The 17,032-nt window shown below is 37.5% G+C and overlaps 6 protein-coding genes across 10 annotated transcripts in view; 1 reads left to right on the top strand and 5 right to left on the bottom strand.

Annotated features, from left to right (window-relative positions):
* Positions 1-56: 56 nt before the first annotated feature.
* SF2 (splicing factor 2) lies at positions 57-5,681 on the top strand. 2 transcript variants are annotated; one of them, XR_001916898.2, is made up of 4 exons: positions 57-445; positions 681-1,065; positions 1,142-4,736; positions 5,326-5,681. XR_001916898.2 is itself a non-coding variant. In XM_018034302.2 (3 exons), the coding sequence occupies exons 1-3, from the start codon at positions 276-278 to the stop codon at positions 1,331-1,333; spliced, it is 747 nt and encodes a 248-aa protein (XP_017889791.1). In that variant the 5' UTR covers positions 57-275; the 3' UTR covers positions 1,334-5,679. The 2 variants fall into 2 exon arrangements, 1 of the variants encoding a protein (XP_017889791.1); XM_018034302.2 differs by having other exon boundaries at positions 1,142-5,679.
* Positions 5,682-5,851: 170 nt separating this feature from the next.
* LOC108630799 (farnesol dehydrogenase-like) lies at positions 5,852-6,951 on the bottom strand. The gene is made up of 4 exons (XM_018034303.2): positions 6,746-6,951; positions 6,419-6,686; positions 6,182-6,354; positions 5,852-6,117 (listed from the first exon to the last, which is right to left on the bottom strand). The coding sequence occupies exons 1-4, from the start codon at positions 6,875-6,877 to the stop codon at positions 5,944-5,946; spliced, it is 747 nt and encodes a 248-aa protein (XP_017889792.1). The 5' UTR covers positions 6,878-6,951; the 3' UTR covers positions 5,852-5,943.
* An 81-nt stretch (positions 6,952-7,032) lies between these two features.
* Positions 7,033-8,969, bottom strand: LOC113465039 (uncharacterized). Its single transcript, XM_026818307.1, has 2 exons — positions 8,545-8,969; positions 7,033-8,113 (listed from the first exon to the last, which is right to left on the bottom strand). The coding sequence occupies exons 1-2, from the start codon at positions 8,874-8,876 to the stop codon at positions 7,510-7,512; spliced, it is 936 nt and encodes a 311-aa protein (XP_026674108.1). The 5' UTR covers positions 8,877-8,969; the 3' UTR covers positions 7,033-7,509.
* Positions 8,970-9,195: 226 nt separating this feature from the next.
* Positions 9,196-10,236, bottom strand: LOC113465054 (uncharacterized). The gene is made up of 2 exons (XM_026818382.1): positions 9,861-10,236; positions 9,196-9,708 (listed from the first exon to the last, which is right to left on the bottom strand). Exons 1-2 carry the CDS (start codon positions 10,234-10,236, stop codon positions 9,467-9,469), a joined length of 618 nt encoding a protein of 205 aa, XP_026674183.1. The 3' UTR covers positions 9,196-9,466.
* A 52-nt stretch (positions 10,237-10,288) lies between these two features.
* Positions 10,289-12,243, bottom strand: LOC108630800 (farnesol dehydrogenase-like). The gene is made up of 6 exons (XM_018034304.2): positions 12,155-12,243; positions 11,636-11,797; positions 11,212-11,424; positions 10,764-11,014; positions 10,542-10,688; positions 10,289-10,477 (listed from the first exon to the last, which is right to left on the bottom strand). Exons 2-6 carry the CDS (start codon positions 11,721-11,723, stop codon positions 10,436-10,438), a joined length of 741 nt encoding a protein of 246 aa, XP_017889793.1. The 5' UTR covers positions 11,724-11,797; positions 12,155-12,243; the 3' UTR covers positions 10,289-10,435.
* Positions 12,244-12,492: 249 nt separating this feature from the next.
* The window catches only part of Rab3-GEF (Rab3 GDP-GTP exchange factor), a 23,885-nt gene continuing 19,345 nt past the window's right edge, over positions 12,493-17,032 (bottom strand). For all 4 annotated transcript variants that reach the window (XM_026818303.1, XM_026818304.1, XM_026818305.1 and 1 more), the window contains 3 exons: positions 16,531-16,603; positions 16,326-16,372; positions 12,493-15,844 (listed from right to left, as the gene is read on the bottom strand). In XM_026818303.1, the coding sequence (XP_026674104.1) occupies positions 15,479-15,844; positions 16,326-16,372; positions 16,531-16,603 (486 nt within the window). In that variant the 3' untranslated portion in view covers positions 12,493-15,478. The remainder of the gene's footprint in view (positions 15,845-16,325; positions 16,373-16,530; positions 16,604-17,032) is intronic.

The following is a 17,032-nucleotide window of genomic DNA, read 5'->3' as shown; positions in this document are numbered from 1 at the left end:
GATGCAATCTTAGATATTCTAAATTAATTATTTGATCCTGTATGCGTTTGAAATAATCGTTCAGATTTCGAGGCGTGGGGAAATCGTTCGATGAGTGTTCGTTCTTAGTTACCTAGATGTTTCGTGATCACGCTTCTCCACGACCGGTGCCACCATCTTGTTTGTTTCATCAATAAAGAGAGTTTAAGACTTAAACGGCGATTAAACATTTTTTTAGAGTGCTTTTTGTTTGTACCTCTTCTTGCAGAATAAACAGTTCAATCAAGTCTGTGAACATGTCCCACGGCGGTAGAAATGAATGTAGAATTTACGTGGGCAATTTGCCGCCCGATATAAGAACGAAAGACATCCAAGACCTTTTCTACAAGTTTGGTAAAGTTGTTTTCGTTGATTTAAAAAATCGCAGAGGACCACCGTTCGCTTTCGTCGAATTCGACGACCCGAGGTACGTTCGATCAATAATGGGCGAATAAAAATCGAACCTTGTCTAATTTTAATCAAATTTCGATACATATTCGTATATATTTTTTATTTAAACGTAGAAACCATCTGTAGTTTACATATTTTTGTTGTTGGAAGTTAATGTATTTCACTATTTGCAGTACGATAACTAATTTTAGAATCTGAGAGTTATGTAAAAATTACACAAGAATTTTAACTATAACCATTCCTGTTTACAGAGATGCTGAGGACGCAGTATATGCAAGGGACGGATATGATTATGACGGTTATAGACTACGTGTTGAGTTTCCTAGAGGTGGTGGGCCTAGCAATAATTTCCGTGGTGGTCGTGGTGCAGGAGATAGTGGAAGAGGTGGCAGAGGTGAAATGAGTAATTCTAGAGGACGTGGCCCACCTGCTAGAAGATCCCAGCACAGAGTTCTTGTCACTGGCTTACCTCCTTCTGGAAGTTGGCAAGATCTGAAAGATCATATGCGCGAAGCTGGTGATGTATGCTTTGCTGATGTGTATAAAGATGGTACAGGAGTTGTTGAATTCCTACGATACGAGGATATGAAGTATGCCGTGAAGAAATTAGATGATTCTCGATTTAGGTCCCATGAGGTGCGACACAAATTAATACTACTTATTTCTGGCAATTTCTCAAACTGTTCATTCATTGACTCCGTGTTGCTTACAGGGTGAAGTAGCCTATATTCGGGTTAAAGAAGACCATAACAGTGGTGACAGGGGACGCAGCGAAGACAGGGAGAAGGGCCGAAGTCATTCACGGAGTTATAGTCCACGACGTCGTGGATCGCCCACCTATTCACCATTACGACGTAATTACTCGCGATCAAGATCTCGTTCCAGATCTCGTTCATACGACTAGTGTGTACGTATATGTTTCACATGGTAATATAAGTAAAAGGCTTATCAATATTTGCTTTACCATGTTTCATTATTACTGATTTTTACATTCACTTATAGACACCTTCCAATCCAAAAATTGAACGAATTTTGTACAAATTATCAAATTATTTACATGTTGCTTGAATTTAATAATTGTATTGTATCTAATGTACAGTTAGAGCACGGTTCGTTTTTTATACTGTTCTTCAACAATTCCATCTTAAACATACGTAAATTACACATACCGATGATATAAGTTATCTTTCTATTTAAAAACCTTATTTCTCGAACTCGTGATAGCATTTGAATTTTTAAACAGTAAACATTGGCATTGAATTTTATCTTAATTTTTTTGCCTTGACCACAAGGAATCGTGCTCATATTAACTGGCTATTATTGTTGAAGATAATAATGATTAGAGTTATATTTTATGTTTAGAAATACATTCCTTTATATTTTGCAGTTCATTTTGACACTACAACTATAATTAAAGTGTATAACAATTTTGAAGTATTAGAAACGATCTAAAGAAAAGGAGTGACTAACATTACTTAAACAATTTAATTACACGTTTGCATTAATGAGTAATTGTATTGTTGATATTATCTATGATATTATCATAGTGCAATACTTTACTCAATCCAGTCTTTGACTTTTCACGTTTATTTATTCACATTTGCAGTGATGAGAACAGCACATTTTAAACCATATTTTATATTTTCTCAACTTCTAATATGGCGTACTTATCACGCCGTAAGGCTAATATTTTTTTATTAGCAACGATTAGAAATTTCGAGTTAGAGAAACAATCGATTCGTCTTTTTACACCACATATTTATTGCTCTAAACAGTTTTGTATATTTGAACTGTAAAATAGTAATTTAACAAATTTTTTTGCTGTGCGAATTGCAAGTGGTTCTTTCGAATAACGTATTCACGTACGAGCATGAATAATGAATACATCAAAGTTGTTTACACGGTTTATCGTCGTTTAAGTTATCACACAAATTTAAGTATACTCGTTTGAGCTATATAGTGATGACAATACAAAAACTATATGTGCTGAAAAACTACACTTGATACCTAGATAATGTAATACATCGATACCCATCAGCGGGATATATTTGATAAACATAGGTGAAGGATTTATTCTTTACTAATAGATTAACGTTCATACGATTTTCCATACGATATGCTTTGAAAAGAATCAAGTACTGATAATAACTGTCATTTATCTTGCACTGATATTGATTGCTCGATATAACAACAGCTTAAACTGCATCTTTCATATTTGAGTGTCCTTTAACGACGATTATCGGACCATTTAGTTTGGTAGGATATTATCGTGTGCTATGTATCACTTCAAAATGAAAGAAAACCAAGAAAAAAAGATGCTACTCTTGAAACTATTATTAAGAATATGATAACATGCCTGTTTGCAATTAGTTGAATATTTCTGTGAATTATTCAAGTAAAGCTTAAGTGACAAACGAATTATCTTGAGGAATGTATTGTCACAGATCGAGGAAATTAAGAATGGCACTGTGTTGCACATTTCTCATATTTTTTTCTGTTTAAAAATTGAATAATTGATTAGAAGGAGTATCCTTCAGAATATTCTTACGTATTGCAAATTGATCCTGTGATATTTCTCTTATCTTTACTTATGCACATGCATCCAATAGAAATGGAAATGGTTCTAAATTTAAATTAAGCAGATACAAAATGTTTTTTCTCTGTAGTATTTGCTCAATTTATAAAACGTAATATTTGAACTAAAATTAAATCACAAGGATTACATTTGCAGTGATAAATTTTATATACATATATAAACATTAATGAATATATTGTATAAGGGACTAATGTATTTTTTCTTCTTTTGTATATTGGATTGGATTGTAACACAATGAATGAAAAACTGAAATCGACACGATCTTGCTTCTTGGATGGATATAATACACAATTCGCTTGACGGTGGGATGAGATGGAATGCGTTTTGGATGGATTTATGTATGGAGCATATATTGTAAAAAAGGATTAAGAGGCATTAAGGATACTTTCAAGAGGAAATTCAGGATCAGGAATTCAGGAAAGGAATTGGATGAAAAAACACAATCCGTTTCATTCAAGGATTCTCAATTAGCTGGATTTTCATCAGAAAGCGTTGGCACGTCCATTACAAGGATTAAAATATTTTCTCGAATTTGAATCGTTAAACGAACATAAAAAAATAGCAGTGCTTTTCCGTTGACCAAGAAGGCTAAAAAGTACGAAACGACTTCGACACATCACGTATTCGTAGACATATTTTTTAATCCAGTGTTCGATTTACGCGATTCGATAAAAGAAAGTGATTCTCGCGATTTAATTTTTTTTGCAATGATTTAAAGAACAAACTGGTAATGGAATGTCAACAAATTATACATGAAAGTACTCGTAGTTTCGTATGTCAGATATTCGTAAGTTCGAGAATTAATTTTATCGTTACGTGAAAATGATAACGTTGATTCTCGTTGTCAAAAGAAGGGATACTCCATTCATCGGAACGATCATACGTCTCATCCGTCGGCGCCGAGTAATCGCGGAAAAAAGTATAAACGGAACGGAAAGGATACCGAGAACCTGGAGGATGTCAGCTTGTTGAAAAAAAACTCTTCGTCGTTTCTCGTTCGGCTCGCGCCATTAGGATAGGCGAATACTTAGCATTCCTCAGGATCGTGGAAAACTGAACAAGTGGCCTTCCGACGGAGAACTATCGCGTCATAAAAATAGTGTGCTTCCGATTCCCCATTCGAAAGATCATCCGGTCGCTCTCCTCTCGGTCGTCTCAATCTTCGATCCGTGTGCATACATCGAAACGTGTGCCGTAATTTGAACTCCGTTCTCCCGGGACTCTGGCGCGCGCAAGAGGATGTACGTTCGGGGTAAATAAGACGAATCCTTCATCTTGTAACGAGGACCCGACTCTCCCTAGTTGTAGAGGATCTCCCAGAATGAAAAAAAATAAAATGGAAGGATTCGGCGGATGTATGTCGGATTAGGATGCTGACAGGATAAAAATTAGTGTTCATGATGGATGGTTTGGATAACGGATAAGAATTGGCTGGACGGATTCTGTAAATAAGCGGATCATAATAATTGGATCTTGGAACGCCGTGTTCATCACGTGTGGACGGATTTGGATTTTTATAAAAGAAAGCAGAGCTCGTCGCTCCTGCGCTCGTTCATGCATCAAAATAGGTTTCATGGATATATCGTCTAGGTCGGATACGGAATTTGGATCAATACAGGAGTAAAATAAAAATAGTCGGATATCATTTTTCGGATAACACGGATGAAATAATTGAAAACGGATGATGCGGTATTCACACACTCGCTGTAAGGTATTTGTTCAAGTTTTAATATGATTCTGATCGTACCTCCGATATACACATTTTTTGCATGCTTTGCTCTGAAAAAATCATCAGAGAAGGATCCACCTTTTGATTTTTTTTCTCACCTGTCCATCTTTTTGCGAGACTAACTTTAAACGAGTAACAGATAGAATTATATGCGTCTGTTCGACAAGTTTAGTGTGGTTTTACATTAATTATCTATCAGCCTTACGTCCAGTTTATTTACACCTACACAGACTTTTTTAAAACTCCTCACGAATTCTGTGGCAGAGTGATAGCCTCTTTCCCAATGGTTGTATTAATCCTTCCTCAATAAGTAGTGACCCGACCATCCCTTTTGACTAGAGATCGTCGTATCGCGTTTGTCAATCCTTGACGATGAAAAGAAGTTTATTGAACTACTAGATCGTTGCAGGAAGGAATAATAAAAAAAGTTTGATTATTTTATCACTCATATATTCTTGGATACAATCCTGAATTCCTCTCCTCGACTAATATCCATTGTTTAAAGAACTAGTATCTTTATTACGATTACATAACTAATATCGAACGATTGTATATTTTTCATGTATTCAAGAATTCAACAAGGAAGTACAGTGTGCATATGTGGATTCATCTTTCGCGAATCTTTCATTTCTTTTTTCTTTCGTAATAAAACCCGTTGAATAATTTGACAGTAATTAGAATTTTTTTATTAAGAATATTTATAAGATTTTCATTAAAATGTAATAAAACGTCGACTCGATGAAGACTCGTTGTCACGGAGGTAACGGGAGTTGGAATTCGGGTGAGTAGAAGGAAATCTGTAATACTATTAATCTGTTATCAGCTCTGCTCGGATGATCAAGAGAAGACTCTGGATGCTATTGGATTTATGAAGTATACCTTTCTTTTTTGTGAGATCAGTTCTAATAAAATATAGTTACTTCGATATTTTTTCCATGAATAATTTTATTTAATATTAAGAAACTTATTGTCATATTATACTATGTCACGCGTCAAATGAATAAAATATTTCTCTTCCTTCGGACGCTCTTTGTAACACTACTTGTACCAATGAAACTTAACGTACGAAGGAGCAGGTATTTTCAATAGGCGGTAAATATTTTCTAAAATATTTATTTTACATATATTTATAATCGTCGCTTGTATTGTATGTTTGACAAAGTGATGAACAATGCTCCTACTGTCTTTTTCACAGCATTTCGCGCAACGGTGTGATGATCATTTCTTTAATCAGAACGTTGTTAGGAGTTTGTATCGCGAGTAGAATACAGTCGGCCACGTCTCTGGGTTTCAAAGCTTGACGCCCATTCTCTTTCAACCATTGCGTGTTCTGTTCAGTCTCCACCAAGCCGGGAGAAATAGACTGCGTTCAAAAATGAATACATGCATTAATATACGATAAAATTAAAATCTGGTTGAAAACTTACGATGACTTTGATGTTCGAGTCTTGTTGCGCCAGTTCCATTCGGAGCAGTTCCGTCAGAGCAGATTGAGCAGCTTTGCTGACGATGTTAGCAGGAGACAACGGGCGGTCGGGTCTGTTGGGTAGTTTCTGTGCCAGGGCATCATTGATATTCACGATTATACCATTATTAATTCCTGATGAAACAATAAAGAACAAGTTTAAATAAGTAAACGTAGCATATGGTAATATACTTCTCACCTTGCTTCTTCATCAGCTTCAAAACTTCCTTCGTTATCGAAGCCAATCCGACCAAGTTCGTGTCCATGATTTTCTTCCAGTCTTCCATGTTACTATTTTGAATCATATTATTGTCAGTGCTAAGGGCAGCGTTGTTAATCAGAATATCTACGGCTCCTAAATTCTTTTCAATCCAGTCCATGACACGAGCGATGTCGTTCTGGTTAGCAAGGTCGCATTGAAGTGGAAGCAGTTTTCCAGATTTTGATTTCAACTCCTCGGCAAGCGACTACATGAAAGGGATATGAAAGTTAAAAATTCTTTACAAAGACGAAGGAAAAGCTGTACCTTCATTTTGTCGATTTGGTTGGCCATGCAAATGACTTTCATTCCCTTGTTGACCATAGATTCCGCTAGGCATTTGCCGACCCCGGAACTGGCGCATGTGATGAGGGCAACTTTGTCGGACCACTGTTCCATGATGATGCGTTAGGTTCTTAGAGACTTGCACTTATGACAATCGCAAACCACAGAGCGTTTCTGAATATCGTTGCATCGGTTGCCCGCTTTTATACCAGAGAGAAATTGTGGCCCAAGATTACCGAGGTCGCGTTAATCTTCAGACACAGACACCTCGTCCATTTCTCTGATCGTGGTTGTTCTGTATATCGTACATTCGAATTGCGATATCGTTTATAAGAGTAGGTACTTCTGATTGTAATAATTGATTTATATGAAAAAAATACTTCAAAGGAGACAGATCTTTTAAAAAACAGAGATTTTGTAGTAGATACTTTATTACAAATAATCAGGCCATTTTCAGTACGAAAATAGAAAGATATCAAAAGATTCATTATCTAATTCTTCCTTTTATTCATACAGGTATATAATATTCGAAAGCTAAATTTTTTCAATATTTTTTGTACGAAATATTCTTACTAAAACGATAAAAACAAGAAACCGATGATACATATCGTTTTGAAGAGCAACCTTTTGCAAACATTACATCAGCGTATTTTTCAATATCCCGGTGTTCGGTGTATCAGTCGCACGATTTATTGCTGTGGTAATAATAATTGCGATTACTGAAATTATCTGTACAACCCTCATTGTTAAGAAAATTGCATCAGAATTTTTAAAGATCTCGGCAGCTGTCTCGGCGGTGCGAATCGGTCGATCACTCCTTCGATATCTTTGTCGCTGTACAAAGTGGCGTAGAGATCCGAATCTAACTCTCTAACGAATCTCAAACTATCAGCCGCGGTCTTGCAGGACAATAACTTCTCTACCTCTTGTTTACTTTCAATTTGGAATAAACCGCGAGCTTTCGCGAGAAGAGTGCGACCGCGTTGCAAGCGTAACAAATGCACCGGCATTTTGTCCTCATCTAGGATACGTAGCGCCTGATCAGCGATCTCAACCGCACGTTTCGACTGTCCCTTAGTTATAGCTTGTTCCGCCCGGTCGTTAAGGATATCGATTATCCGTTCTACTAGATCGATATTCTTGCGAGAAAACGGTAGCTCCAGTTCACGTATCTTCTCCCGGCACTTCAGGTACGACTCTAATGCCAAATCAATTTCGTCTCGTTTGTAGAAACAATCGCCCAGTAACATATACGATTCCGCATAGTGCTTAATTAGGTTACTTCTGTACACGATTCGAATTGCCGTTTCAAGTTTGTCCTCCAGCAAACATTGCATTGCCATGTCGTACCTAGAAGTCATGCAAAGTTTTGTACAAAAAGCGAGCAGCATATATTTTCGAGAGCATATTACGTAGATTCAAGCTTTGAACGAACTAAAGATTGTTAGTTTACATTGTTGTTGTCAATCATTTACATTTTCGTTTTGCCGGTAATACGTTTTTGATATATCGATAACGCGAAAGCGATTTCGTCGGAAATTTCGAGATTTCGGTGGAGAAACGCGAGTTTTCTGATCGTTTCCGGTAGAAAAACGCGGGTTCTCTAATCGTTTCCGGTAGAAAAACGCGAGCCTCCTCGTCAACAGTGTACGCAGTGAAATTGTGAAGTAAAATGTAAGTGTGCAGGAGAAACAAGTGTCCAGGTGACCAGGCAAGTAGTTAGCAGACGTCGCATCATTTCGAAGGTGAGTCGAAGAATAATGTTCTATTGTAACTCGTACCGTATAAGATACCATTGTTTGATCAAATGACTTCTCGTCTCGTGTACGGAAAGCTTCCCTAGGATAGATCTCTGTGTATCTCCTTTCGGGTCTAATAGTTTGTAGAAATTGTCACTTAGATTTTCTAGCCAAATAGTGGCTTCGTCGAAACGACCGCATAGTCGTAAAATGATCGTTTTGAGCAAGATGAATCCTGGATTGAATGGGATACAATCCAGTGCGTTCTCGACGGTAACCAAAGCTTTGTCGTAGCAAGTATGCATGCACCAAATGACACTGTATGCTGCTAACGAGTGGCCAACACTGTACACCTTCTGTGTGATATCGTGCATACAATAATTATACTTATTTAGATTCAGAGAGAATAAATGTAAAGTAATGGATTCACGAGCATAGTCATTTCATGTTTTCTGCCTCGCTTTTGGTATTCCCAAGTGATAAAAATCTTAATTCGTTCCTAAGTATAAATATAATTCATCGGATTACGATTGCAGCGGTGCAGTCTGCGGTTATATGGCTGCGGTTTCGAAGGAATTAGCATGATTTGTGGTTTCCCGTTCGCGCTGTTCATTTTTCCGAGCAGAACTAGATCTCGCACGCGAAATCCATTACTTCCATCTGATATTTCTAGAGCGTTACTTGTAACAATTCCTGTGCAAGCACGTTTTGCCTATCGAGATTGAGAGCTTTCATAAGCATGTGTCTAGCGAGTCCCATTTCTTTTAAATAAATTTTATAATCCGCGTGCATAGTCAACAGAGCAGAGATCCTCGAAGGTTCGAGGTGATCGTTTATGAATTGGTACCAGTATTTATGGAACACGTCGTACTTATCCAACTTCCGGAGAATTGTTAATAATTTATCCTGTCAACATTTAATACGTGATGCAATTCTGACAATAATTAACAAAGGCTATTAATGATTAGAAATGTACTTGTACTGAAGGTATATTCATCCCTGGTAATCTGAAGAGCAGTACGTGCTCGTAATCGTTCGAAGCCTCTAGTAAATGATCATTCTTCCAATACCAATCTCCCCTTTCCTTGTGAGCGTCGATCAGTCGCTCGTTGTACATCATTTTCTGATCGTTTCTACTCAGGTTCTCATCCTGCATGGCCATCAATTTTGCGCTCTCGTAACTCGTAATGGCGTTTTTCCAATTCCCTTAAATGGAACAATTCTCTGTAATGTCCATTGTACATCTTTTAAGGGAAATAGCATCTATCAACGAAAAATAGATATTCGTAGCGGTTGAAAGTAACATAGGGGAAAATTCGATTCTAAAATGGATAATAATCATTCTCTTGACCTCGAACCTTTGCGCATGTAAATGTCTCCCTTCAATGCGTAAAGTGGATGATAGTGACAGTCGAAAAGTAACGCTTTGCTGACTAAACGAGTGATAATCTCCAATTTTGCATCGGTTTTCAAGAGATTACTCGCATCCCTGTACAAGTGCCTCGCCTCTAACAGTTCCTTTCTTTTGCTCAGTGGCTTATGAGCAGACCATAGCACTTTTAACTGTATCGATATATTTCTCAATAATTTCTTAAATCTCTTTCTGTACGAATCGAGCTTTGGAATTATAATACGGATTTGTCTTACTCTTATGGCTTCCTTGTGAGGATTCCTATAACGTTCTTCGGGCGGTGCAAAGGCTTTCTTTTTTTCTGCTAACTCGATAATCTCCATTGCGGAGGAACGGGGATATTTAAATTAAATAAAAGACCGAGAGGTTATTATATAAAGTCAATTGTTTTTATTGTGGGATAATAAGTTTCCAAGTTTTGATTAGCGATACATATATTTTTATTTGTATGATAATAGTTTGTGCGATAAATAACAAAGTAGCGTTAGTAGATGTAACTAGTTGATGAACCCTGCCATTTCATTACCAAGACTCGCCCAGAGGCCGCAGGACAATATCTTGAACCTGTAGAAAATTAGTAGAAAATTAATTTTAATGAATAGTTAAATGACTACGCAGTTATACTAACCACGACGTGAGGAGCGCAAGATAATATAAATATTGCAGCCGTCGCGACGTCTTCCGGATCCAACGTAGGGAACGATGCTAATGCTTCCTCAGAATATGTACTATAGGAGACCATAAGCTCCGTGGCCACCAGACCTGGGCTAATTCCCTGTAGGAAACAAGTTGAAACGTTAAATTTTTAATTCTCTATAACTGTACTTTTGCATAAAAATCTGATAAATACCGTGACCCTGATCTGAGTGCCGGTGAGTTCGTGGCGCAGAGTCTGTGCCAAAGCGGTGATGGCTCTCTTTGACGCTGGATAAACGGAGAATCCAGGAATGAAAGGTACTCGTTCTCCCGCGAAACTGTTCACGTTTATTACAACACCTTCTCCCCCAGCTTCTCGCATCAGACGAACCGCTTCCTTGGTGCATAGGCACAGCCCCAGGACGTTCACGTCGAACACAGCTCGCCAGTCCTCCGGATTGCCATCTTAAAAAATAAAAGAGAAAAACTCGGCATGTTCTGATTATGTTTGTATGGCCACCGATCGGGACCGAGCTTCTGGAGAGGTGCATTTTTTACAATTAGAATCTCTCGACATCTGAGCACTTCCAAAAATCGAGGAGGAGGATTCACGGCTGCAATTTTCATAAGCAATCGCTGTGGAATTAAATATTCTCGATTACCTATAAGAGAAGACTCCTTGCTGATCCCTGCGTTGTTCACCAACACGTTTACAGAGCCCAGGTTCTCTTGAACCCACGCAAAAGCTGCGGTCACGCTCTCCTCGTTCGAAACGTCGCACTCGATCGCATACAGTTTCCCCGAGCATTCTTCCAAACTTTGCTCCAGCTCCTTTATCTTCTCCACCCTTCTGGCGAGTCCAGCCACCACCATGCCTTGCAAAAATTCATTTATTAGACTGCAGATGTTTCTGCAGCTACTAGTACTATGATTTTATATGTAAAAATGTAATCTTGAAATAAGCCAGGGAGTCGAGATTGGGATATGAACAGAAATTGGGACATTTATCTTATTCCAGATGCTCTTATTATATTTGTAATTTCTGTAAATTCGATTCTTCTTTTAAAAGTATTTTCTGAAACTTACCATGACTGACCAGTTGTTTGGTGATCGCAGCCCCGATTCCGGCACTGGCACCTGTGACTACGGCCACTTTTCCTATCCATCTGTCCATCCTCTCTAATTCGCGTGCGATTCGCGACTGTCCGACCTGGCTCCGAGTAATAAGATCGCTTATAAGTCTAGAAACTGATAGGTAAAAAGTAGCGGCGGTGAAAAATCGGTACGACTGGTCCGTCGGGAAACCTGATAGCCTCGCGGTAAACCCATACCTAGCCTTCGGCTCGATACGTCCTCGGCAATTAATGTTATTTGCGCGACATCCTGTTTTTGCGATCTATCTCGATTTTCAGACGGTTTTATCATGCGTTCAATAATTATTGATCAATATCAATGATACTAATAATATTGGTAATATAAATTATTTTATTTATTCTACGAGCCAGAGAGTTTTCACATAAACGAGGAAGAAATTTAAATTTTGTAAAGAATGAAAAAGATCCTCGAGGACTATGAATTGAATTATTATAGAAAATAAAGACTTACGATTATCACGTAGTCTATGTAGCCGTAGGCTTCGTCGAATCAAGCGAGCCTGGTACACTTGCTTGCGAGACTGAAGTCGAGGTGCATACTGTTACGCAATTAAGTGTACGGTCGTAGGACGTTAATTGAGAAGCCCTCGACTATTTATTAATCTGATTTCGTGGTGGACAATAGGATAAATGCACGTCGAATATTTTAATTACAATGCAGAAAACAATTTCCTTATATCATTTTGGGAAATAGAATCAGGAGTTTCTTTAAAAATAATTATATTCATTCGGCTTTTGATATTACGTTTTATTACGAATAGGTTCGCATGTAATCACAACACAGTTCAGTTCAAATCTACAAGTTATTTATTGGATACATTGCTGAGTACATTTGAAACTTGTATTGAATCCCTGTTGGGAGTTCTAATAGAACGGTTTCTAGATTTCCTTTTATAATCATCGTTTATTCTCTCGTTCGCTTATTTTTATCGTCGTGGAGCGTGACAATGAGTTTGCTAAAATATATTGTTTAAGCGTGGCACTAAACAGGAACTGCTATGCGATGGGCGCTAAGCGTAGAGACAAGCGGAAGTCCTCTTAAAGCGAAGATTCTCTTCCATTCGAGCGTCGAATAAATTAGAATACCTAAAATTCTTATTACAAAAATAAAGAAGAATCGTAAGGAGTTAGATAATAGATTGAAGAGGTAGATTGAGATTTGATAAAATAATGCTCGTGGATTCCCTGTTACGTACGAGATATGCGAAACTTTATTTTGTTTATTATTTGTTGCAGGGGGAACGTTGGGGGACACGTTGAACTTCGGCCTTGTCGGTGGCAACACTATCTACGGGATGTGAGTACATGTAATTTGCATTTTTTTTTAAAGCATCTTCCGTTGCACGCACAATACGGGAAAACGTAATTAAACTTAACAATACAATTAAAAGTCTAAGTTACAAAATGTAATCACAGACGCTAAAAATATGATGTTACAAATTTAATTAGAATACTTATCGTGAGTCCGCTGAAAAATGACGATACTGAACGTGAGATATATTAAGATGTGTATTTTAAGATAACATCTGTGCCTATTTATAATTGTCGATTATCCTGATCATCTTAAGTTATTAGGTTCTTTAGACAATGGAACAGACTGTTACATAAATAGAATTAATAAATAAACGTGTCTCGGACTGTTCAGTGTCGCTTGCGGTGAACGAAATCATAAATTAATGAGTGATGAAACTATTCGACGTGATTGGGATGCGATTCTTTATCTCGTATACTAACAATTGGCCTTTCTTTGCTGGAACGTCTCTAATCAGAAATGAAAAAGGAAAGAGATTGACGCTCGCACGATTATTACAAATATACATTACATCAGTGTCCATACTAAAATATATATGTAGTTGTAACTTGTCTCACACGACTGACTCATCTCTTATCTCTGTTAGTTATCGTGAGGTAAATTAATCAGCCACAGAAATTCTGCTATGTTTTCTTTTTCTTTCAATCATCCAGGCTGATCATTCGACTAGAGAAAGGAATACGTTAGTGATCGAAACTTTTTAATGTCGAGTCGAACGTAAGTTTTGTAGTAATGGTGTGAAATTCATGAAGGAGAGTGTATCGATACTATCCGAGATTATAATACTTCGGGCTATTTCATGCGTCCATACGAAATTAAATACGTCTTCGTACTCGTTCTCCATCAAATTAGATGATCACAGTTACAGTCTCTGCTTCGATGTATTTTATACAAAATTGTTCCTCCAATTACACGATTAAATACATTTTCATCTCGATTATTGTATCTCAGAATTGCTTTACGTGCTACTCATAGAAAACACCGTCGAACAGGCTTTGATATTAACTATATATGTATACCATTTCCCCAAGCAATCGAAGGATAGTTTAAGGTAGATTTTCTCTCGAACGATTAATACATTTTTTTTTTAACTGCTGCTGGAAGAAGTATAACGAACCCCTAATAGATTCTTCACAATCTGGATATTTCATCAATTTTTGTTACTTACGTTTCTAAAAATCTGTCTCCCTTCTTGAAAAATACCAAGTTATTTAACATTACGTACTCTTCCCAAGTTGTTGCAATGTTAAAAAATTCCTTACGTGTAACAAGAGAACCGAATTATTGCTGGTCAAGAGATGTTTTTTGATTGGATTACATATATTTTTTTTCTTTGCTCGCAAAATATTGTAACATCGCTATATTTCTCCCAACACCTATACAAGCTTTATTATTCGAATTTCGTGTCTCTACACGTGCTTACGGACATATAAAAGAATGAGAGAACTGCTAGAGAGACTTTCTTTATATCTTTTTCTCCTTTTACGATCCGAAGGATCGGAAAGCGCGTCGTTATCATTTTTAATTCGAATACCACTCGAAACCGCATTCGCGAATGTACAATAGCCACTGCTACACTGCTTTATTACACTGTTATTACTGTTATTATTATCGTCATTACATCGTCTTACGGTAATGTCTCAGTTCCTTTATCTGAAATATGTGTCATATTGATAATTTCATTATTTTTTTTAACACCCAACGGCTCCCGCTTTGCAAATAATTACCACGACTGTGTCGAGTCACGTAATTAGCCAATTGATGTTCCCATAAAAATTTTGATACCTCCAGTTTCCGACGAATCGTTGGTCACGTTCGATTCCATTGAAATCCTTTCTCGGATAGAACACGAAAGAAGCGTTCCAACATTTAGAACAGATTTCTAGACTCTTTGAAAATGGTGGAGGATGATACTGCCTTGTGTGTGTGGCGTGCAACGACTTCGATAGACCAGATTGTTAAGGATCTCAATTTTTAGATTAGATTCACTCGTTTCGACGTACAGGCTTTAACCCATTTGCATCGAATTCCCGGAATTCAAAGGCTCCTTCTCACTTTTTAAAACTCGTATCAATTTAAAAAATGTATTCCAAATCATTATTTCCTGTATCATTTACATATTGAAATATCCATTGGACTTCTCATATTCTAAAGTATATGCACTATGTCCTCGTACATTCATCAAATGGGAATTATAAAACCGATCGATTTATATCATTTTAAATGTTAAATCTCGTATCACCGAAACATGCATTGAACTTCTAATACTCTAAAAAATTATAATTCTCGTGCATTCAGTTTTCTTATAAATGCATCCGATGATAATCGTAGAGCCAATTCTGTGGTGCTAGCAATGCAGATGGGTTAACGATGAAACGGAGCTGTTTACACCCAGGGTAGACAAGCGTAGGGGGCACATTTATTGTAATTATGCACAAATGGGAGCGAGTGTCTGCCTCTGTGTCAGTGATGCTTAGGGATAGATTCGAATTGCGTGCTTTTACGGCCCTGACCAGTTTGGCCCAGGTTGCTACCTGAATGTTGTTGAGCTTGTTGTTGCGGCGGCGGCTGATGCTGCTGCTGCTGCTGCTGCTGCTGCTGCTGTTGCTGTTGCTGAGGTTGAGGCTGCTGTTGAGGTTGGCGATAATGTGGTTGCTGGTGCTGTTGTCTCTGTTGCAATTGCTGTTGTGATTGTGTCGGTGGTTGCTGTGATTGTTGCTGGGGTTGGGGCTGGGGGTGCTGGCTTGTTTGGCTGGCTGGCTTCCGTTGCTCCAACCCAGCAGCCAAGTAAGAGAACACACAGAGTACCGAGTAGCAAATTTGATCTGCCTGTAAATTTTATACATTTCACATTTAGCTCCCTTGTGGAAGTTAATTTACTAATTTAGATTCAGGACGGTGAACAAAATAGTTTAGCTTTTAAATACATATTAAACAAAATATATGGTAGAAAGCTTTATTTGATGGGGTGATTTCAAAGCGGAAATGAATCAAAATTTGCGCTCAGAGGGATAAAACAAAAAATCATAACTAAACCTTCATGCACTGTCGTTTTCAGGGTCGGCGTGAACCTCAGAGAGTTCAGATAACGTAAAGGCAACGGAGAATACCCTGTGCATGCAGTGGCACAGTTCATTGGCCTGTTAGATAGCAAATCAAATAAAGTCATCAAATATTTGATACAAATCGATAACATAAAATAAGTTATACAGAATAGGAATACAAATATAGTGTATGTACAAGCTACACATCGACAAATTAAGAAGGTTCAAAAGATTCTTTAATAGGACAGGTATTTCGAATCACTTACCATTTGAGACTTATATTTACGTTGAATTACTTGTCTAGTTTTAGGATCTAAAAGACAGAAGGAAATCGTTATTAAAAACTGAACTACAGATCTTATGTATCCGAAAATTAATTATATAAAAAATATAGCAGGAAGCTAGATTTAATTTTTTAAATCGCTATATTATAAACGTTTTATCTCGAAGTCTGATAATGAGATTACTTACTGAATTCTTCCAATACAAAGATCCCATCCTTCTGAGTAAAGCACTTGCGGATATGATCGAGTCTTACAAAAAACTGAAAATAATACGTTCGGTAGGCATTAGTGATCAGGAAACGGTGCGGTCTCGCGATCTACTCGTACATGCACACTCAGCCTGATCAGATCCTCTATCATGGCCTTTTATGCCCCGGACAATGTAAACCGTGTGCGGCAACAACATTTCGGAAATAAAGGCGTGAATCGTCGTTCGAAGTAAATTAATTAATGCTCAAACTTTCATGGTGGGATCAAGCTCTGACTCGTCGATGTCTCACTATCGTATCGGCTAATACGCATCACAGTGCATCATTTTTTTTTTTTTTTCAAGCGAGACAGGCAAAGAAATTTCTCTCGTGTCCTCCCGAAACATGCCTCTTTCGAAACGCTTATATTCGTTTAAGGATGTATAGGCTATACATATACTTAAACAATGCTGGCATGTTGAATTTGTTATTATATATTCC

The sequence above is a fragment of the Ceratina calcarata genome, unplaced genomic scaffold (genome assembly GCF_001652005.2).
Source record: "Ceratina calcarata isolate Rehan_Ccalc_2016 unplaced genomic scaffold, ASM165200v1 scaffold78.2, whole genome shotgun sequence".
NCBI lineage: Eukaryota > Metazoa > Arthropoda > Insecta > Hymenoptera > Apidae > Ceratina > Ceratina calcarata.
This window is presented reverse-complemented; position numbering and strand designations above follow the sequence as displayed.